At 37.2% G+C, this 23,201-nt stretch overlaps 1 protein-coding gene across 1 annotated transcript in view; it reads left to right on the top strand.

Moving 5' to 3' along the window:
• Positions 1–428: 428 nt before the first annotated feature.
• The window catches only part of LOC130917989 (alpha-2-macroglobulin-like protein 1), a 28,410-nt gene continuing 5,637 nt past the window's right edge, over positions 429–23,201 (top strand). The window contains exons 1-30 of the mRNA XM_057839819.1: positions 429–557; positions 1,900–2,080; positions 2,926–3,082; positions 3,838–3,890; positions 5,314–5,334; positions 5,754–5,922; positions 6,024–6,108; positions 6,407–6,521; positions 6,589–6,703; positions 6,790–6,899; positions 8,082–8,237; positions 9,702–9,938; positions 10,077–10,140; positions 10,773–10,918; positions 11,046–11,195; positions 11,958–12,134; positions 13,376–13,457; positions 13,645–13,789; positions 13,904–14,129; positions 14,239–14,365; positions 16,521–16,642; positions 16,850–16,901; positions 17,700–17,783; positions 17,866–18,042; positions 18,167–18,248; positions 20,535–20,691; positions 20,796–20,870; positions 22,344–22,506; positions 22,653–22,834; positions 22,908–23,123. Coding sequence (XP_057695802.1) covers positions 478–557; positions 1,900–2,080; positions 2,926–3,082; positions 3,838–3,890; positions 5,314–5,334; positions 5,754–5,922; positions 6,024–6,108; positions 6,407–6,521; positions 6,589–6,703; positions 6,790–6,899; positions 8,082–8,237; positions 9,702–9,938; positions 10,077–10,140; positions 10,773–10,918; positions 11,046–11,195; positions 11,958–12,134; positions 13,376–13,457; positions 13,645–13,789; positions 13,904–14,129; positions 14,239–14,365; positions 16,521–16,642; positions 16,850–16,901; positions 17,700–17,783; positions 17,866–18,042; positions 18,167–18,248; positions 20,535–20,691; positions 20,796–20,870; positions 22,344–22,506; positions 22,653–22,834; positions 22,908–23,123 — 3,906 coding nt within the window. The 5' untranslated portion in view covers positions 429–477. The remainder of the gene's footprint in view (positions 558–1,899; positions 2,081–2,925; positions 3,083–3,837; positions 3,891–5,313; positions 5,335–5,753; positions 5,923–6,023; positions 6,109–6,406; positions 6,522–6,588; positions 6,704–6,789; positions 6,900–8,081; positions 8,238–9,701; positions 9,939–10,076; positions 10,141–10,772; positions 10,919–11,045; positions 11,196–11,957; positions 12,135–13,375; positions 13,458–13,644; positions 13,790–13,903; positions 14,130–14,238; positions 14,366–16,520; positions 16,643–16,849; positions 16,902–17,699; positions 17,784–17,865; positions 18,043–18,166; positions 18,249–20,534; positions 20,692–20,795; positions 20,871–22,343; positions 22,507–22,652; positions 22,835–22,907; positions 23,124–23,201) is intronic.

Here is a 23,201-nt window from a genome sequence, read left to right as displayed (position 1 = left end):
ATTGGCATAAGGCATAAAAGTAATTGTGCCTACTGTAATTAATAAAAACATTTTCTGAGTGTTCATAATTTCAAAGAAAAAATAATATTACACATACTTTTAAGCAGTGGGTAAAACATCTGCTTTGTTTCTGATGAAAATATTACTTTTAATATTATTTTATTTCATTTTAAACACAGGCTTGCCGTTCCTCCACCCTGCACTGTCAAATTCCTTTGATTTGTTAATTGGAGTGGACTATTAGCAGCAGGCCAGTCCGGTTTAAACTTTTGGGAAGAGAAACTCGTTTGGCAGCAGGGTGGGGACAGAGGAGAACCAAAGAACGCGGGGGAGTGCTCGTGAAGGTGGGGGGTTCGGGTGCATTGGTGGACTATAAAAAGGCCACAAGTTTGCTCCAAGTTTATCGGAGTCCGAGTGCTCCAGTGCAGAAAGCCTCTCCGTCCCATTGGAACAACTCGCTGTGTGCGCTGCGCAAACATGGCACCTGCTCTCCAAACGTTGATGTTGATACTGGCATCTGTCTTTCTGCAAAGTGAGTCGGCTGAACCCAATGACATGTAAGTAGAGACATCTAAACCTGCACAAGTTTGTTCTCATGTCACCATGTGTGTGAACTAGGTGTGTGGATTATGACGTGATTTATTTGGAGACTCTTTCAGCCTGGACAGTGGTCACTAAGGTGGAGACTTAGAGGGGCCAATAAGGGGCCCCATGTAACCCTCGGGGTCCAATTGCCGCTGCTATCTTTGTTCATTGTTTTGGCCAACAAGGCAATATGCAGATTATTCTGCATGAGGTGGTAGAAACATCTGGTTAGAACTAATACTAGTATAAACCAGTCAAATTTGTAATAATTCATATTTAATCTAGTGTTGTCAAATTTATCACGTTCAAGGGCGGTAATTTTTTGTTTTTTTTTAATTAATCACGTTAAACTATTTGACGCATTTAACGCATGCGCAGAATGACCCGCTCATGCATTGTCTCAAACAGATTACAATGACGCCTGTTTTTTGCACATTGAGAGCTAAGATGCATAGAAAGGCGAGTGGACACAAGCGTTCATTGGACTGTGCCACTTATTGGCATAAGCTTCGGCAACTGCTTCACAACAAGCATAAGTATCATTTAGTGCAAGCACAAATAATGTTCCTATCTCTCAAAAAAAAAATAATGTTCACAAAAACAATGCAAAGAGAACTGGCATTCCCAATCAAAATAGCTATGCAAAATACACATAAAACTTACTCAGACTTTGGTCAAACTCTATTCAAACATTTCGTTTAGCTCAAAAATACACTGGATGGCAATTTAGTCACAATATACAAACTAGCAGTGGTCTCGTGCGTTGTGAAGCCAGCACTCCAATGAACGGGAATCACAATAGAACGAGTCTAAAAAAAAAACAGGGAGCTACGGCGTCAGTCGAGGGACAAAACACACCCATTGGCTTAATTTCTAATTTAAAACTCGCCATTGACACCTTGTGGTGTATTTCAGTCACTATCTTACGTAGTTAAAGACACTATGGAAGAACGGTTGTGACGTCACCGCTCGGTGACGTCAACAATGGCGAGCTATTCGTTTATTTTTTGATTGAAAATTTCAATCAATAAGTAGCAATAAGACTTATTGATTTCATTGAGACTAATTTCAAGCAGAGCCGATTTAACTTGTTTCAATTCCGTTGTAAACTGTAGCCGTAAACAGCTGTCCATTTTTGTTTTTCTTATTTTGTTTTGTATTTTGCACTTTTAATTATGGTAATTGACCTTTGTTTGTATTAACTGTTAAATGAATGGAGGTTTCTATCTCCTATTTTGTCTCCTAAATATTCCAGTAATCTGTTACTTTGGTTGTTTCGTCACACTAAGTTTTGTGTTCTCTCCATTTGTGCAGCACATTTGCCGTGAGCGTGAGCTCCCAGGTGACGGGAGGGACAGAGGAAACCGTTTGTGCTGTACTCGACGGGGCCACGGAGCCCGTCACGTTGACCGTCTCTCTGCTCATGGCTTCCCGCAGCACCATCCTCCTGAAGGCGATGGTCTTCAACGACTTTTACCAATGCAGTAGCTTTAAGGTCTGTTTATTATTGACACAATTATGTACAGTACTGTACATGTATTCATCCATCAGTTTGTTTATCCATCCACCCGGTGCCATCACAGAAGCTATAAACTCGGCTCTTTAGTAAACAACTGCTTTGAACTGTGTGTCAGCACAGTTTTTATGTAACAAAACAGGCACTGCTCTTTTTTTTTAATCATTTGATTTTTTTTTCATGAAATGGACCCTAATCATCTCTTATAATTGCTTTTGATTTCACACAGTTCTCCAGAGTTCAACCCTAGCTGTTTCAGACTATACAAAAAAAACATACTAATCTCTTAGTCAAAAATGTTTACAGCAACAAATTTAATTTTTAAAATTAAAATAAAAAACACCGGCAAGCTACTGAAGGGTTTGAAGAAAAAAAAGCGCAAAAGTTGACTGCCACATTCTTTTAAACATTTAAGCAGCAAATCCAAAATAATTCCATGAATTGCGTATAGCATTTTGAATTTTTTCAAGTGGCATTTCTCAACCCGCAGCACAACAAACGTTACTTTATGTAGAAGGCCACCAATTTAGCTGCATTCCTGTGAAAAACATTCCACTACCCCAGGATGCTCAGTCCCTCATTACACACTTGTGCACATGGCCACACTCCTTGCAAAATTTTGGAAGCAGTGCTGGTCTTTGGTCTCCATTTACATTGTCAAAACAAGTGGAAAAATGCTTGCAATGATGGAGTTATTTGCAACTTTGAACCACAGGGCCTCCTGCAAGTAGAATGACAATCATCGTATTGTTTAGTAAATCTCTTAATTTACAATCTGTTATCTACTATCTGTTGTCTGATGTATTTGTTTCTTGGCACCACAGGTCCCTGTAGTGCGCACCAAGACTGTGGCAACAATAAACGTCGTTGTTAGCGGGAAGAGTGACCCCCTGAGCAAGAAGACGAAAATCCATATTGTGCCCCCTGCTTTCATCCACATCATCCAAACTGATAAACCCATCTACAAACCTGGACAGACAGGTAAGTCTCACCACAAAGAGCCTAGAATTTTACTGTAACACAAAATATTTTATGAAAAACAGATGATATTTGATGAACAAAGCTGTTGACTGAAAACATTGTTAATACTGCCTAGTTATCCACAGACAAGGGTCTATTTGTATAATTGTAGGTCCTGCTTTCACCATAGTTTCAGCAAAGCCTCAGGCGAAGGTAGCTGAAGGGTTGCACCTGCTATGAATGCAGTTGTTGCTAGCAAATCCAAATTACAGACCCAAGATGGGGCCAAAGAAGGCAGATCATTTTACCCATTTACTAATGCCAGGTCATACAAACATTTTTGTTTAAATGGCAAACTCTCCCTTAAGACCAAGATTGAATAAAGCAAAATGAAAATGAATTTAATTATGTCATGACGATCAGAGTGAACAAATAGGTGAGGTGAGTGTCATTAATTTTGCCCCACCACCCCACCCCCCCAACCCCCCAAAACTTACAATAAAACACAACAAATAATGCATTTATCATTACCACCTATGAGGCTCGGCTGGGGTTGTATGATATTTAAATTACTTTGTTGTTGTTGTTGTTGTTTTCGGGTTGTATGATGTTAAACATCTCTTTGTCCTACAAATTATATTTCATATCTGTTTACTTTTTCAAGAAGGCCTACTATGGATACAAATGACCCCTTACTGTTATATTGATATTTTATCTGTATGTAATGTATTCAAATCTTTTTTTTTTTTTTTATTATATTTTAAATTACTTTACAGTCAAGTTCCGAATGGTCTCTATGGACTCCAGTTTCATCCCTGCATACCGACTGGTAAGTATTCATTTAGTTTTTGTCCTTACTGGATAAATGGTGAACTTTTATTTTTGATTTCCGGTAAATGTTCAGAAAAAGACTATTTTTGTTCAGGAGAGTGGGAGTTGAAAGGAGGGCTTTTTGTTGTTTTTTTTAAGCCAGTGTGGGTGTGATGCGCTGTATGGAGTAGTGTGATAAACATGCTGTCAGAGTTCATTTGTCTCACACTGCATTTGACCCAAACATCTAAATCAATACAGTCTCAAGCCCTTTCCATTCACAGGGAAACCATTTGCCGTGCATTATAAACATTTCAATAGGCTATAAATAGTGTTTTATCAAAGTTATTTTTTAATCATCCAAATTTCTAATCTGAATCATCCAATCCTAAGAGACCAATTGTATAAATATGATTTAAGTAATGGGGGGAAAAACATGTCCATGAAAAATGCAAAATTTTAAAGTATTACACTGCATACAATGTTACTTCTCATGAACAACAGTTCAATCATTGATCATTCACTACCATTTCTCCCATTTGAAATGGACTGGACATCGTTCGCCATCAGTGACAGCCAATAAATTACTCTCACCGACATGCATTAGCAGGTGCACTTGTCACAAGGTGGTTAGTGATGCAGTGGGCGTGAAACCTGACGATTCCATTCTCCATCAATCAAACCAGATTGTCTTTAAAGATGGTGCACTCACATTTCACATGGGGGCACCCTCATCAAATGAACCAATGGTGGTTTAAATATGTCCTCTGCGGCCCTCATGCACAGTATCTCTCCTCATTACCAATCATTTGCTTTCCCCTACCCCAAACCAAGCATTGGTCCCTGTGAAAAAATAACATACAATAATTATCCATGGCCACTTTCACTCTTAGATTTTCAGAATTTTCATTACTTTTGTTTCCCTTTCAGAGTTCCACCTGCGCAATCGAAATAAGAACTTGACTAAGGGGAAGCTTTGAGAACTGGTAGAGAAATAGACCAGACACTAAATATCGCTCGCTGTGGATAATTTTAGCAAACTGGTGATGCAGTTTGTTGAAATTTGACAAAAAATTGCACGCTACATAGAGCACCAATGCTTGCAGGTTAAAACACACAATAACATAGTTGGTTGTCTAGTTCTAGATATCGTGCATGGGCTTAATTTCACTAAATTAATTAGCATATTTAATGTAGCTTTTTTATTTGTCATCAAATTTGAGAAGCAGCTGATCATCTTCATTTGTTTGTAACCAAAATTACGTGCACCTTTCATCTATTTTTTCCCCTTAAATTCCACAAGTGATAATGTAAGAGTTCATTGAGATTTCTCTGATATCATTCCCACAGTACTTTTGCATTGTACATTGAATTTCTATGTGACACTGTGATGTATTTTCTAAAAAATAATGAGTTTTCCTTGTCTTTTTGTTCTTTTTCAGTACTCAGTGATAGAGCTCCAGGTAAGAACAAAAAAGCTCATGTTTACTTATATGATTAATGCGGGCCACAGTGAAAGGGGGATATGATATGATATGATATGATATGATATGATATGATATGATATGATATGATATGATATGATATGATATGATATGATATGATATGATATGATATGATATGATATGATATGATATGGTGGGTGTGTTGCGTCCAAGCTATTTCTCTGGATCATTATTTTGAATCCCAGGAGAAGCCTTTTTTAAGTTTTGTACTCACAAAATTACTGATTCTCATTTAATGATTAATTCTCATTTAGCATTTTCTACAGTAAGTTAACGATAGTGTTGTCCCTCCTCAGGGTGACTGGGGAAGGTTACTTACAGCTTGACTAATATCAAGTCAATAACCACATTTTTGTCTTCTGTCTGTCTTAATGTAGGATTCCAATTCCAATCGAATTGCTCAGTGGTTGAACAAAATTGTTGCGGCCGGAATTCTTGATCTTTCACATCCCACAATACCCGAGGCGCCGCAAGGAACTTACATAATTACTGCCACCACCAACAAAGGAGAACAAATCTCCCACAGCTTTGAGATCAAGGAATATGGTCTGCTATAGTTGTTATACAATTTTTGTTAATTATAGTTTATATACCCTTCCTCTTTTGTCACTGTTAATTTATTTGGATTTTTCTTGTTGTTTTTGTAGTTTTGCCCAAATTTGAGGTAACTGTTAACCTTCCAAGTGTGATTTCAATTGTGGATGAGGAGATCACCCTGCAGATTTGTGGAAAGTGAGTGTTGTAATGTTTCCTCATATCCTCGTCCTCACATTCCATAAATGGAAAGAAGGTCACAGGAAGAAAAAAAAACCCTAACTTTCTTTTAATATCTCTCAACTGTTGTGAAAATCATTCGCTTTTGACACTCATTCAATGCTTTTTAGATTTTTCATTGATTATTGTTATTGTACCTATTGGCAATGCATTGCACACATTTTATTTTATTTTTTGTGGAATTGTGGTTCATCATTGGTGTTGTGTTATCGGAAAAAAATGTATGCATGCAATTGATGTTTGTTTCTCCTTCCAGATACACTTATGGAAAACCAGTTGTTGGCTCCGTCAAGGCGGTGATGTGTAGAAATGCGTATCGGTTTTTCTGGCGTTCAACAGAGACAAATATATGCAAAACATATACATTGAGAGTGAGTAGTTGACTTACTCGTGTCCGTCCGTTCCTTCAAATCTATGAACTGTATTATTCTCTTTCAGTCTGATCGCAGTGGCTGTGCTACAGAAACAGTAAAGATAGGAGAATTTGCACTCAACAAGTATATGTATGAAGACACCTTTGTGGTGAATGCTGAACTGGAAGAAGATGGCACAGGTAATTTAGAAGAATGTTTTATTTACCATAATGTTAAATGTATAACTTGATTCCTCATATTAAACTATAATGAATTTCCTATTTAGGAGTTACCCTGAACGGTTCTGGGAGTGCAGTCTTCAGTAGCGTTATAAGATCAGTTACATTTGAAGATATAGATCAATCATACCAGCCTGGCATCAATTTTGAAGCAAAGGTAATCACTCCTTTTAAAAGCTATGAAAGTCAATGGAAACCGTTGTAAATCTAGTAATCAGAGGGATACATTGCACTCAAATGTGTTTGAAGTAAAGTAATAGGTATAAAGGTATAAAGTTAATGCGTTACAAAGTTACCACAGTTACAGTAATTATGATGAATTTGTTTTGCTACTTTCAAAGTGTCTTGAGCTGCTTATAAATTGATCATTGATGGAAGTTAATTCAGTAATCTATTGAATTGAAAATATTTGTGACTTGTTGATCAAAAGTGGAAGGTGCTCGGGCAGTGCTTCTCCAGGGATATGTGGTATATAATTTGAATGAATCAACAATAAAATGGTGAACAACAGGATAAATATTTATTCAGAGATCTATTACCTAAACAATACAACATAACCTGTATTACAATTTTTTTTATATCACTCCAAAAGACTATCAAAACCATTGAAGACGTCATTTTCAGCATAGCTTCTGAAGAACTACGCTAAATTTGGAAGTAAAGGGCATATCAATAGCATCTTTCCCGTGGTTGTTAGTGTTGGAAAATAAATAAATAAATAAATAAATAAATACGTCAAACCTGAGTATAAATCGCAGGCCCAGCCAAACTATGAAAATAGGTGTGATTTATAGCATAGAAAATATGGTACTAATTAGAATTTGTATTCATTTGAATATTTTTAAATCCATCAGCCGATTATTTTCCATGCTTGTAATTCACAATGCTGCAGCATTATAGCTTCACCAACCCATCCACGCTAAATATCGTTGTTAACAAGTACGCTCGGCAATGTTAGTGAATATATAGATTCTAAATGGCCAGTATTCTCCCAGTTACAGTTTTCAAATTGAATAGGTAGAGGAAAGGCCTGGTGCTGTTCTACTGTGAATTTCAATCGAACAACTAAAATACTATAGGAGTTGCCATGTGTTTGAAGTATTAGCTCATCAAAGTGTCCTACTATTCAGAAGCCGGTATGCCTCCCATTTAATCAAAGTACTAACCAGGCCCAACCATACTTAACCACACGACTGAGATAACATTATTGACAAGAATGTTGTGCGCATTTTATTGGATGGACAAGCAGCTGTTTTTAGGTTAAAGAATGTTTCTGCACTCTGTATTGCAACAAATCTTAAATTGCTAAACATTTTGTCCACGTTTATTTCGTTTGCAGGTCAAAATGATTGGACCGAACAACAAACCTGTGGCTAATGAGCCAGTGTACCTATTCGCCCCAAACAATGTCCAGTTAACACTCAACACAAACACAAATGGCATAGCCACATTTTCACTGGACACCAGCATCTGGAAAGGCGCCGTGAATCTTAGGGTTTGTATCTGCTCTGTTATTGTTTGCATAAAGAAATGGAGTCATTTTGTTTCTTTGTTTTTTTGCCAAGCTAATCACTAAAATAATTCACAATTGTTATGGTTGAATGCTTTAAAATATATATGTTCATAAACATTGTCTGATGCTGGTGAGCTTAGCAGTTGTTAGCAGTTAGTTCACAAACCACTATTTGCTAGATTTACTTGCAGCCAATATTCTAGTTTAGGTTTATTTATTTGGCTTTTTAAAACATTTGAGATATATATGTGATTTATGCACAATCAGTGTATTCGTAACTTCTCATTCATCTTCTTATAAATTTCACAATCCCATTATGTTTAACTACCTATCAAATATCTGTTCAAGTCTTTCACAACATGAATGAAGAAATCACACCAAAAGCATTTCGTGTTGCTTTTGGCCACATATTATGCAGCAACACGTACTTCCTGTACAAAAGACCAAGATTCCGTTCGCAGAACACAAATGAAAGGCTCCTTTCGTAGAAAATAACCTAATCGCTTTATGACCAGATATTCGGATTAGAGAAGGGTTAATGCAGCAGTAGTCGGGTTTTTCAAATCCGCAATATGATTCATATTTGTGGAAGTGTTTACATGGCCTTGCGTAACTAGGTTACAGCCAAAAACTTGATTATTGGCTACATGTAAACATAGCCAATGTTGCTCCAGTTGAACTGGTTAGGCAAGGATTCTCAATCATTAAAAAATATTTCACAACTATTATTTTAGATGCAGTTACTACAATGGTGTTTTGGTGCGAAAGGCGTCAAATCTATAACATTAGTTGACTGTATTTCCATACGTTCAGGGTTAATATTAGAGAATGTACGTAGCTATTGATAACCACACAAATCCTGATTTAAAAAGAATTCTAGAACAATTGCAGCAAAGTTTCAGATTCTTTTTTTCAAGTCTTGATGCTTGGTCCCCTAGCCATGTGTTGCCAGGCAGAATTCATAGACTATTTAAAAAAATAGAAAAGAAAAGAAAAAACAAGTGCGCTGGTACATGCTGAAGGCTGTGATGAAGATGCGTGCATGCTCTCTACTGGCTAACTCCTTAACAACAGACCATTATACTGTAAGTCTGCAATTAAGTAGTCAGCCCTGATTCAAAACTATAAAATGTGCCTGCAAGGATCAAAGTGAATGAATGTACCTACCAAATTTTTATTGTGATCTATCTATAAATAACAGAGGAATAGATAACAAATGATAGTGGACACACCTACAGCAACAACATGAGCAACAACTTGACAGGCATCCATTTTGTAAAATGCTGGTATAATACTTAGCTGACCCTAAATATAAAGTTGCTACCATGTTATAGTTATATTAGTGCTAAAGTAATTAGTAGGAATACTACAGTGATGGCCTCTAATGAATGTGATTGTGACAACTGTGGTATGTCACCATTATCTTTTTTTTTTTTGTGTTCACAGGCCTCGTCCATGAAGGACACTGCAGAACATAAATTTGTTCCAGGCGTACGGAATCCAGAGTACAGAGATGCCTACCATTACATGTCTCCATTTTACTCTAATAGTAATAGTTATTTAAAGCTCATCCAGGTCAATGATAAAATCCCATGTGACAAAGATGCCACTGTACAAGCAAAATACCTTATCCAGGGGCGGGAGCTAAGCAAGGGACAAGTGGCACTTTATTTTTATTACATGGTGAGGCCACTTTCTTTGACTACTGAAAAATTTGTCAACATTGTTTTAGAAGTACAGTGATTATAAAAGTTTGATTTTATTGTCTGTGGGGCGTTAAAAAAAAAAATCACACTTGACTTTGTTTTCGTGTTTACTTAGATAATGTCCAAAGGTGCAATGGTACAGCATGGCCGTATCCCAGTGGGTGTTAAAGTGGATACAGGTAATCTGGTTCAATTTGAATTTATTCAGTTGTTGTTGTTGTTTTTTTTTTTTTTTTTTTAAACCTGCTCTATTCAGCTGCTTAGATATGGAGAATAGGAATCTGAGTGTGCTTATGGTCTGAACAGTTTTAATGTATCACATGGGAGTTTGATATGCTCCCATGGTGGTTGTTCATTATGTTTTATTTAATAGGAGAAATAAGGAAGGGGTTTTGGGGGGACAGAAAGGAAGGAAGCAGGCAGAATGGGAGAAGAACCAACAACAAGAAAAACATTGTTACACACCTAAGCTACCTATGAACATAGTCGCGCTATCGTATTCAGTTGTGTTTTCATGGATTCTGACTTTTTCCTCTGCCACATACAGAAAAAATGGTTTTGCTTTTCTTTTTTCATTATAATTAAAGAAAATTTGACATTATAATTTTTATTACTATTGTTGTTGCTGCAACACTTTATAGATTTTATTAGTTTAAAACTATGGATTATATATATTTGCTTGCCAGTCTAGCATGCTTGCAAATCTGATTTCATTACACCAAAACCATTAAGATAATAAATGTTTTTTCCTGCTTTATTCATTGTTAGCTTAATTCTACAGCATTTCACCTGTTATTGTCATCTCTGTCAGTGAACAAAGGGGAGCTGTCCATACCTCTACATCAAGTGATCAACCTGGCACCTTTTGCACAGATTGTTGTTTATGCTGTGTTGCCCGGTGGCGAGATTGTGGCAGACAGCCATGATTTTCCCATCCAGCTCTGTCTCAAGAACAAGGTTGTAAATAGTATAATTCTTATAAATGATGATCAACTACCTTTAGCAAAGGGTGTAAAGCAATAAATATGTACAGTACATGGGAAATGGTATGATCATCACTGATCCCCTTTTCTCTTCTACACAGGTTTCTCTTAAATTCTCGTCCCTCCAGCATCTTCCAGCAGAAACGACCACATTGAAACTTCAGGCTCAGCCAGGTTCTTTGTGTTCTGTTAAAGCTGTTGACCAGAGTGTCCTATTGCTGCAGTCAGAGCAGGAACTAACTGTTGACTATGTAAGTTCCTTTCAACTTTAACCCTTTGAGGCATTACAAATGTTCACCTCTTCTAATGCAAAAACTTTGTCAATAGTGACTGTCATTCATTTCCAATGTTATTTCATCCTAGATGTGTATTTCTTCAGTCCATCTTTAAATCCACTCAGTTTATGATTGAACATGCCAAATAGTCTTGAAGTAACTTGTATCCATAATGACTGAGGATTGCTTCCATTCATATTTTTAATGCATTATGAGCAAAAACTGTTTATATATATGTATATATATATGTACGTATATATTTATACATAGTATAATAAATAAAAATAAAATAAATTAATATAAAATAAATTAAATAAAAATAAAACAATATAAAATTTACACACGAGTCAAAAATGATCCATTCTTCCAAGAGTGATTTAAAATGGTTTGAACCAAGACATATTCTTCTTCTTGTATAGGAATCACTCCTGTTTTTCTTCTGTTTTTTGGCGCGTCTCATTTGGTACAGGCACCATAGTTTGAAAATCATTGCATTTGACTATCGGTCTGTACTGAACTCTAGTATTAAAGCGGACACATTTGCATTACTGGTCCATTGAGCAACATTTTCGAGATGCATTCAGTGATCTTGTGTAGAATAAGTTCATTTTGCAATGAATGATGCATCCAAAATCTGTGGCATAAACCCCAATAGGTAAAAAAAACAAAAAAACAGTCATTTAGTTCTTAGTTTGATGAGTGTTGGTAACACTTTTTTTTTTTTTTAACTCTATTAAGGTGTACTATCGGCTGCCTTTTCAAAGGCTGTCAGGATACTCTCATGAGATTGAAGACTTTGACCCTTGCTTTCCTGTTCCCTTGCCCGGGCCTATACCTTTTGAGCCACGGCGGGCGAGGCGCTCTGTTGACTTTGTACCATTCACTCCGAAGACTGACGTCTACGGCATCTTTAAAGTAAGCCTTTGGATTTGACGGTGAAGTCACCATAAGTACTGGCATTGACTTGCTTGTAATATTATAGGTTTTTCCTATCTAACATGACATTGTAGTGCAGTACAAGGCACATGAGCCAAATAATCTGAGGTTGATTCACGACATTAAATGACTTTGCGACCATAGCGAAGGTTACTATGTATGTTTTTGTCCTTTTTTTTTTTTTAATGAAATTTGAAAAAATTACCATTCATGTTTTTTTTTTAATGAAATTTGAAAAAAAAAAAACATGAATGGTAACACCAGGTACTTTGTCAAGTAACTAATTACTCTTACATTCAGGTAACTGAGTTACTAACTCAATTACTTTTTGGGAGAAGTAATTTGTAACTGTAATTACCGTATTTTTCGGACTATAAGTCGCACCAGCCCAAAAATGCACAATGAAGAGGAAAACAAAAACATGTAAGTCACACCGGAGTATAAGTCGCATTTTGGGGGGAAAATTACTTCATACAATCCAACACATAGAACAGATATGTCATCTTGAAAGGCAATTTAAAATAAAAATACAATAAAGAACAATATGCTGGATAAGTGTACAGTAGGATAATGTTACATGATGCATGAACAACGAAATGTGAAAGTGGCTGGTATGTTTACGTAACATAGGTATTAAGAGTTATTCAGATAACTATGGCATAAAGAAAACGCTAAGTTTACCAAACCATCAGTGTCACTCCAAAACACCAAAATAACATGTGAAATGATATAATAATGTGTTAATAGTTTCAAACATAAATCGCTCCAGAGGATACGTCGTACCCCCAGCCAAACTATGAAAAAAACTGTGACTTGTAGTCTGAAAATTAACAACACTGAACATAAGGCCTACAGTAGCTCAGTTGGATAAGGGAAATAACGTGGAAAGGAGCGCAGTGACATCACCACCACCACCATTAGGACTCATTACATATAGCAGAAAAAAACTGCAATTTTTTTTTTTTTTTCTACCGTTAGTTTTGGGGTAAATAGATAAACAATCAAATCTAAAAAAAAATATATACACCGAAATTTGTGGTTACCGAAGCACTATACTGTTTCAATGTGTGTTTTACATTTTTATTTTCTTCTTTATTTTTTAAATGGTAAAATACCCCAATTTCTATACTGTGTAATAGTATGTTTGAGTAAAGTACACAGTATATACAGTATCTGTATATTGTGGCTATTTCTGACTTGAAAATATCATTCTTTTTTAGGCAATAGGAGTGAAGCTTGTGACAAATTCTGACGTGAAGAGAACCGATCTCTGCCGACGTGAATTTCCCATTTTATTTGCTGGTACATTAACTACTTATAGTAATCCCCATGCTAGTATACAGTATATTGTGACTGTTCTGTCTATCATCTTACAGATTTCTGGTTGGAACGAGATTTTGTTTTTTGTTTTTTTAATCGGATTCGTGTGCACTACAATAAATCTCACACATTGAGTCCTGATATAGGCATTTTTTTTCTGTCTTGAAAGATGCTGCTCCCTTGGCACAACCTTTGGAAGTCGTAGCCAAAAATGGTCCCGTTCGCGAAGAAATGAATGAGGATGAGGAGGTGAAGGAAGAGACCATTAGGACTTTCTTCCCAGAAACATGGATCTGGGACTTAGTCTCTGTTGGGTAAAGATGTCAGATAAAGAACACTTAATTTCATTTGAATGTATTTTTGATGTATTAATCTTTTTATAACCCTAATAAAACAAACTGTTCATTTGCTTTAATTTTTGTGCTTAGTGACCAGGGTACAGTGAATATTGAGAAGACAGTCCCAGACACTATCACCAAATGGGCTGCCGGAGCATTCTGTGTCTCCTCTGTGGGCTTTGGGGTGGCGCCCAACACTGGCTTGACTGTCTTCCAGCCTTTCTTTGTCAGTCTCACGCTGCCTTACTCTGTCGTCCGTGGAGAAGCGTTCACTCTAAAAGCCACAGTCTTCAACTATCTCTCCAAATGCATCATGGTAAATATTAATGAGTTACTGATGGTCATTACGAAGTGCCATGGTTTGCAACAGCTTGTTTGAATGAGACCTTTGAAGTTGTATTCAAAATAACTTTGCATGTCTACAGGTGACGGTTACTCTGGCCAAGTCTGACACATATACCTTCAGAAACTGTGATGGCTGCCAATACACAATATGTGTATGCGGTGAAGAGAGCAAAACCTTCACTTGGATCGTCACTCCAACTGTCATCGGTAACTATGATTTTGCCTTCCACATCTCATTTTGAACACTGTGACTTATTTTCTGTAAATTATTCGTCAGGTAATAGTATTTGCACTTACAGGTTGACTGTAAATATATATATTTTAAATTGCAGACCACAGCGATAACTGTCTTATTTCATATTTTAAAGGGAACCTCATACTTAAAACCTCGTAGGCTCTAATAAGCCACAATTCTTCACTTTGACTAAAATATGTTATTAGAAACACATAAAAAATATTGCCATTGATTTCAAAATCTATCATATTTAGTACATGTTTTGACCTACGGAGGGGGCCATGTTTTATGGACGCTCGGAGCTATGACGTAGATTGTCACTGTCACTCGATGAATATTACCGGGTTACTGCAATTCATTCTGCGCGGCGCGGTGTCCAACACATGCGTACTTACTATTTGTATTTTTATTCAGTCTTTTATCACCTTTTCATTGCCTCAAAATACTTTTTGCATGTTTTTTCCTGTCATACTTTTAACTTTGTGTTTTCCTGGGGTAGCTTTAAAGCAGATTGTTGATCTGTTGACAACATTAGTCACGAAGCATAATTAAGCCCCCTTATTTGATATTACTACGTTTAAGTATTTTCTGAAGGCATCTTTAGTATTCTCTGTCCGTATGCATCTAAACAAAACAAGCTGAAAGCACACAGTAGTACTTTGGGTGTCAACTTCGCCTCTTGTAGCACGTTTCGCTTGTGTAGCATATTTTGGCAGAACACTGTTTTTTTTGTTGTTGTTTTTTTTCTACTCTCGTCTCACCCAGTCTTTCCTGTTCATTTTGCTTTTGCTCCTCGTTTTGTGAAATATCAACAGTGCTGTCATGCTCATTAATGTTCCTCTCGGGTTCAAATTGAAAGGGTTGAACAGATGACATACTCGAGTCATACTCTAGAAGCCCGGCAGCGTAACTATGTGAAGTCATCGCCCTGCGGCGTCAACAACAATGGCGACCTGCTAGTTAAAACTAGTTTTACAAATTGTATAAAAATGAAAACATCAAGAGGGGTTTGAAATTATTTTAACTCATAATACCGTTTATCTTTTAAGAAGTACAAGTTTTTCTACCCATGGATCCCTTTAAGTAAACACGGTTATCTGACATTTTTAAAACTGAATAAAAATTAGAAAACAAGCATGGATGTGAAATATTGATGCAGGAGCAATATGTGAGACATTAAGAAGTTGTAGCATCTCCAAACCATCATTGAGGCAATTTACATTAATAGAGGCATAATGTACCCAGATTACACAAAAGTGGCTTTATACAAGTAGCAATTTAGGAAACATTATGTAAAAAATGATCATTAAAGTCATTTAGAAAAATAAATGAAATAAAAGCCAATGTGCAAAATCCCAAATTAAATTTAAAAAGTAAAGGTAATGTACGAATGGTAGGCGTACACTATTGAAGGTATGTGAAGTGACTGCTTGTGTGTATGTGGTATGTGATTTTTAATGTTTTTGTTCTGCACTTTTAACAGATGCACTAACTTTGTTGTACTTGTGCAATGACAATGACTATTCTGTTCTAGTACAGTTTACACTGAGGAAATATACAATTAGTAGACTCCATTAGGCCAATACAGAAACATATTTCAAGTTTAGTAGATTGAAAGGGTGTGACAAAACAAAACTCGATGGATTATGGCACAAACACTGAGCGATCGCTGGCCTGAAAGCTGATGAGTTTTAATCACCTCCATCAGGCAGCAATGAGGACAAGGCTGCGCTGAATGTCAGATCGTGCTACTCCATCTCCGCTTCAAGGCGTGCTGACAATCACTTGTACCAACACGTCAGGTAGCATCAGTGATGAAACACTTGGAAACCTCTCCCTCAGGGGCTGATCTGTATTTGGCCTCAGTGCGAACAATTTGGGCTGTGAAAGACAGGGAGGGGGTGGGAGCTAAAAGGGGAAGGGAGAGCGTTTATTATAAGGAAACAAATGGGGATTAATGACAGCGAAAAGGACTGGAATTTGGGCAGCAAGCAATATCCAGAGGAGGTGGGGGGGGGATAAACCTTAAAATAAATTGAATCAGAAAGCTTTCCACGGTGAATTTGTGAAAGGCTGAACTGAAGATGCATGCGTTAATATAAATTTTTATTGCTTGTTTGCACACAGGCAAGGTCGAACTGAAGGTTAGCGCCGAGGCCCTGAACACCAACTTGCTGTGTGGCAAAGAGGTTGCTACGGTCCCTAAAGTCGGCCGTATTGACACTGTGATCCGCAGTCTCCTGGTGGAGGTCAGTACCAGTCAGACACGACATACTGGAACTATGTTGACATAAAATATGCAAATCTTAACAAGGAGATAGAAATGAATTATCTCATTACCTTATCGTTCACTTTCAACTCACTTAGTTCAAATGTAGTGGACGTCTATCAACCAATTTGTCCTTATTTGTAGTGCTTTATAGTATAGTCATTTTCCATCTTGGTCTGTCATCTAGGCTGAAGGAACGCCTCAGTCAGTCACTTTCAATGCACTCCTCTGTCCTGCAGGTGAGCCCTTAAATCTATAACTTTTGTGTTCCACTCAATTGAGAGCATTGTAGGTTGATATTATTTATTTGCTTTTGTTTTCTTGCAAAATATCACATAAGGTGTGTCTCTATTATTTCTTTACCTTCTTTTACCTTGTAAATGTAATTGAAAGGTATCCAATGATTTGTTGACAGTATATTAGGATAATCCTCACATTGATGTGGAAATGTGATCTTCTTTAACTTCTCATTTGATTGAAATAAAACAAACCCCCAACAATCAAATGAACATGTTGAGATTAATTGAAGTCGAGTGTCATCAGATATAAACACAATTGGCTCTTTGTATGCAGTATAACAATCTGAAATGACAAACCATAAATTGTGGGTTGCGCAATTGTGGGCTGCAGTGCCAATTTAACACGAAAAATCTTATTTAATATGGTCTTATCGGATCCAATTAAAAAATTTCATCTTATCTCTTTTGGATACTGAAGACATTTTTTGATTTTATTGAAACTTTATCCTGGTACCCCAGATCTTACATGGTAGTAGCTAGTATTCAGTATTGTTCTGGACTGTAGTCAATTAAATCTGTTTAATTCATGCAGTACTTGTGTGTATGCCTTACACAACATAAAAAAAAAAAAAAAAAATAGAACAGCCAAGTCTTTAATTGTCTGAGTCCTCTCATTGACAAATTATTTTTATTTTGTTCCTATGAGATAACATTCTTGATCATTTTTACTCAAGCAAAACAAGGCAGTGTGTGAAAGGTAATGATGGCACTTAATCACTTTTTTTTTATTGTTCCCAGAGGGAATAAATATGAAGGAAATCTCTCTTCAGCTGCCAAAGATCTTTGTTGTTGGATCTGTTAGAGCTACTGTCTCTGTTCTGGGTAAAAAACAAAAAAAAAAAAACTGCATTTTCATAGAACTCTTCTTTATAGAGCCCTTTATCATGAGATTCTTTTATTAAAGGTGACCTGATGGGCCGAGCCCTTGAAAACCTGGAGAAACTCTTGGCAATGCCATACGGTTGTGGGGAGCAGAACATGTTACGCTTTGCTCCAAACATCTTCATTCTCAACTACCTGAAAGTGACAGGTCAACTGACTCCGAAGATTTTGGCCAAGGCAAAAGGCTTCCTAGAGAGCGGTGAGTCATAATTGCTGACATTGAAGAGGGGCTCAAAAAAACGAAAGCTCAATTCTTACCCACTTTCTTGGTAAAATACATGTTAAAAGGATGTCACTTGTGTATTTGTGCATGCATGTTACAGGATACCAAAGGGAGCTCACATACAAGCATGAGGACGGTTCCTACAGTGCTTTTGGCGAGAACGACCCATCTGGCAACACCTGGTCAGTAGAAAACAAGAAACACTATAAAGTGAATGTGTATAGAAAAAACTAAATGATTATTATAGTGCTGCAACGATTAATCGATGAACTCGAGTAATTGGGTTGGAAAAAAAGATTCGAATGAAATTTTGCTGCTTTGAGTATTCGTTTTATTAAAGTAGCGTTGTAATTGTTTGTTTTGAAAGTGTTTGCATTTAGTTTTATTGATTTGGGTGGATACATTGCCCTTTAGTGGTAAAATTGAATATGACATAACTCATTTTTACATGGCTGAATCCAGCAGCTCCCTGTTAAGACCAACATAAGCTAGGTTTTTGTTTAAGCTAATGTTTTTTTAATGCATTTGTCATTTAGTTTATAGGTATAGTTAGCCATTTTTGTGGGAATATGTGTTTGAACCATTTAAGAGCATTGTAAAGAAAAAAAAAAAAAACGAGCATTATATAGCATTTGAGCTAGCGGACTTTTGCTATGTAAGTTAGCCATTTGTTCTTTTGTTGTACTTAGATCCTTCATTTTTCTTTTTATACCGTTTGAGGCTCAGCTCAGGTATTTTAATTTTTCTATGTTCCTTATCCAATTACTCGATTATTTGAACTAACTAATTCATCGATTAATCGATGACTAATATAATCAATAGCTGCAGCCCTAGATGATTATTCAGAAAAAAAAAGCCATTTTTCTTTTTTTTCTTTTTTTTTTTAATGTTCCATGGTGAATCTGTGTTGCCATTAATTTTTTTTTTTTAAACCACTGCCATTACATCTATGGCCGTCAATGGTCAATTAGTTAATGCTGAAGAAAATGTTTATTTAACAATAACTATAAAATATACACTCTATATAACAATTGTTTTTACCATTATACAGCCAATATATAAGCTAAAGAGTGGTTTTTATATACATATTCATCCAACTTAAAAAACAAAACAGAAAAACAAACAAAAAAAACTTCACATGAAGAGTTCCAACATTTGACTTTTTAACATTAATACAAACAATTTGTGGACAATACAGAAAGGCTAAATAAAGAAAAATGAATAAGATGTCGACAGACAAGTGATATATTTTACAGCCTGGACAGATCTCTGAACCACTCTTAATTGTATGTTAATCACATACACTTACATTATATGGTCGTACCACTAAAAGAAAGTATGTATGGCACCCTAAACCTGATCGGTTATCTGAAGAAAGAAAAAATATCAGAACAAATGACGTAACACAATTTATATACTTGTAGTGCAGTTGCATCAGATGTTATAGAACAGTTTTAAGTACTTCGCCTTTTTTAAAATATATATACATATAAACACATTGACTTTATTCTACTCGAAGTTCACACTTAATTTGATGTGAGACTGAAAATGGCATCCACGAGGCAGGCGTACACATCTCTCTGTTTTTTGGCAGTAGAAACCATCCAAGCCATTTACTTTATGATGAAGCTGCCAAAAAGTGTTAATATTTGCTTTTAATGGGCTTAAAGCACATCCCCTAGGGGGGATTTAACAAATGCTTTGGTTTCGCTGAAAGGATGCTGGGCATTTTGGAGCTTGGCAAACATGTATGGGGGTGGCTGTTTGTTAAAACAAGGACTCAAGTGTCCAATCACATTAATATTTGCTACAAAAGATTGGCCGAAACAGCTTGAATCTGTTGTGCTCATGGAGTGGGTAATGGAGGAAGGCAATCTGAGAAGAAAAAACTGTTCACACTATTTACATTGGGTAACTTTATGAGCAATCAAGGTGCTATGAAGAGAAAAGGAAACCATTTTAAATTAGTTTCTGAACAAATATCTTTCAAGTACTTTACAAAAATGTCAAATCCAATGCCCATTGAATAGTACAAAATAGGAGACAATAAATAAATAAAAAATAACAACAACAAAAACTTTTTTGTATACTATATCTAAAACAATCATTCACAGATCCAAATACATATTACGAATACTGAAAAAATTGTTAGGATAAAAATCATGATATGAGTTGCCATTCATTTTTTTTGACAGTATTCAACCATCAGGATTGATCAATTCAGTAACATTTAGTTAAAATTGTGACTATTATTAGTAAGTATTTATAATTCTTTCTGGTGAATATTATAGTTTGCTCTCTAACATATTGCTGCCCCGCTTTCTTATTATCCTGCACTTTTTATATCGCACATCAGGCCATTATGTAATTGTTCTAATGGCTGAGTTCATTTCGGGGTTACGACTACAAGCATGCTGTGCTTTGATTTGTTTTCTAAAGTTTGTGCCTGTGTCTCTCTCCTTCTCCAGGCTGACCGCCTTTGTGATGAAGTCATTTGGCGGGGCGACGTCTTACATCTTTGTAGATCCCCAGCACATTGAAGATGCCAAGCAGTGGTTGTTCTCAAACCAGGGGACTGACGGCTGCATCAAATCTGTGGGGAAACTTTTCCACAATGGCATGAAGGTGATGATGGGTTTATAAAATTTAAAGTATTCCATTTTCAAATGTATTGTCCCTGTATTCTAGTTCGATGCAGGACTAAAATTAACCACTGAATCTCTCATCAGGGAGGAGTGAGTGACGACGTGTCCCTGACGGCTTACATCGTCGCCGCCCTGTTAGAACTGGACTCCGACACTTCGGTGAGTCAAACCCTACTCCCCTTTTGCAGCTAATGTTTGACAACCAACCTCATATGGTGTTGTACACTACACTACACTACACTACACTGTAAAATCTAATCAGTTCTTCTTTATCTTTCGGCTTTTCCCTTCACGGATCGCCACAGCAAATCAGTTGACTCCATCTAACCCTGTCCTCTGCATCCTCTGCTCTCTCACGAACTACCTTCATGTCCTCTTTAACTACATCCATAAACTTCCTCTTTGGTCGTCCGCTAGACCTCCTGCCCGGCATATGGAAATCCAGCATCCTTTTGCCAAATACACTCACGATCTCTCCTCTGGACATGACAAAACCATCTCAGTCTGGCCTATCTGACTTTCTCTCCAAATTCTCTAACATGTGCTGTCACTCTGATATGCTCATTCCTAATCCTATCCATCCTGAGTTCATCAATTTTTATTTTTTTTTAATCAACAGAGGCTGATCCAAGTTGATTTTTCCTTACATTTCAACTGATTATTTTCCAGGCGTCTTAATTTGTTCAGTCAATTCCACATGAATTCGAAATTAACATTCTTACCATCAAACAGTATAATTTGGAGTATACCTTAATGGGTAGTGTGGTACGGTGAGTGTTCAGCACGTCCGCTTCACAGTTTTGAGATCAAGGGTCCGATCCCGGGCTCTTGTGTGGCCCTTTTTGTGTGGAGTTTGCATGCTCTCCCTGTGCCTGTGTCTGTTTTCTCCGGGTAGTCTGGTTTCTTCTTACGTCCCAAAAATGCGCATGGTAGGCTGGTTGGAAACTCCAAATTCTCCATAGTTGTGAATGTTAGTGTGAAAGGTTGTTTGCCCAGCTAACTATGTGCCCGCGAATGGCTCGTGACCAGTTCAGGGTGTACCCCATCGCATGCCCATAGTTAGCTGGGACAGGATCCATCATCCCCATTAGCCTTGTGAGGACAAGCGGTACGGAAGCTAAATTAATAGGTAGGACAACAAAAGGGAAGAGATTACTGACTGTCACAGAGTCTACGTTTGAGTATAGAAGGGAAGAGGGCCACGTTCAAATAATGTCTTTTTTTTTCTTTTTTGCAATAGCTACAAAAATCTTTGGCACAGCAATTAAGTAGCTTGCATTGTTATTACAAAACAATCAGCCTGTTTCCTTAACATAGGTTAACATTGGTTAATTCATTGCTGGAAAAAGGTTGAAATTATATTGTCCTATTATATTGGGGACACATAAAAGGTAAAGAGACTTTTCTTTGGAGTGCCAGTCTCCCCATGAGGTTAAACAACAGTGAATCCCACCATATCTGAAATTGTTTGCAGGCAATCGTTTCAGATTTTGGTTTACATAATTTTGCTTCCTCTTTTTAGCTCTACATTTCAGGTGTTATTTGCTCGCTGAGTGATTACTGTAAACTCCGCCTCCATGAGTGAGGGAGCTTTGGTGCTCCTTTTTTTAATCTTTGTGCATTTTGTGGCAGGATCCGGCGATCCAGAGATGTCTGGGCTGTCTGAAAAAGGCATATGGCCAGATAAACAACCTGTATACCACTGCACTGATGTCCTACACCTTTACCCTGGCTCGGGACGAGGACATGAGGATCAAACTCATCAACTTCTTGCACCAGAACTCCAATACAAATGGTACAGTATTGTAAAACTCAAAGGAAAAAATGATGTCTCACATTTCTTTTTAATGAAATGAGTTTTATTCTCGGTTAGCAAAGAGCTCAACATAGACAATGCTCTTTTTCTTTGGTCCATTTTGATTGCATATGCTACTTGTGCAGGGGGAACCCGCCACTGGACCCGAGGGGGACTTCATTCTCTTGAGGTGGAAATGACCTCCTACGTGCTCATGGCACTGCTTTGTGGGCCCACCTTGCCAAATTTTGGATTGGACTACAGCATTGGCATCGTCCGCTGGCTCACGGACCAGCAAAACTCCTATGGTGGTTTCTCTTCCACACAGGTAGACAAAGCTTCCACAAGGAGTCGTGAGATGTTTATGCCCTGTAAGACTGGTGTTTTCCTTTGTTCCTCAGGACACCGTGGTGGCCCTCCAAGCACTGGCTAAATATGCTGAGCTCACGTATAGCATTCAGGGCACGACGACTGTGACAGTGACATCACTAGGAGGTGTGCGCAAGACGTTCATAGTGGACCAGACTAACAGGCTGCTGTATCGGGAAGAGCCGCTGAGCGACGTCCCAGGAGAGTATACCGTTCATGCAGAGGGACAGAGCTGCGTTCTGGTACAGGTACGATGTCACTTGGAAGGAAACGATATCTTTTACTTTGTGTCAGTAAAGGCGGAAAATCACATCAGACACATTCAA

This window comes from Corythoichthys intestinalis, chromosome 6 (assembly GCF_030265065.1).
Source record: "Corythoichthys intestinalis isolate RoL2023-P3 chromosome 6, ASM3026506v1, whole genome shotgun sequence".
In the NCBI taxonomy this organism is placed as follows: Eukaryota; Metazoa; Chordata; class Actinopteri; order Syngnathiformes; family Syngnathidae; genus Corythoichthys; species Corythoichthys intestinalis.
Note: the sequence above shows the minus strand (reverse complement) of the source record. Positions and strands in the feature narration are given on the sequence as shown.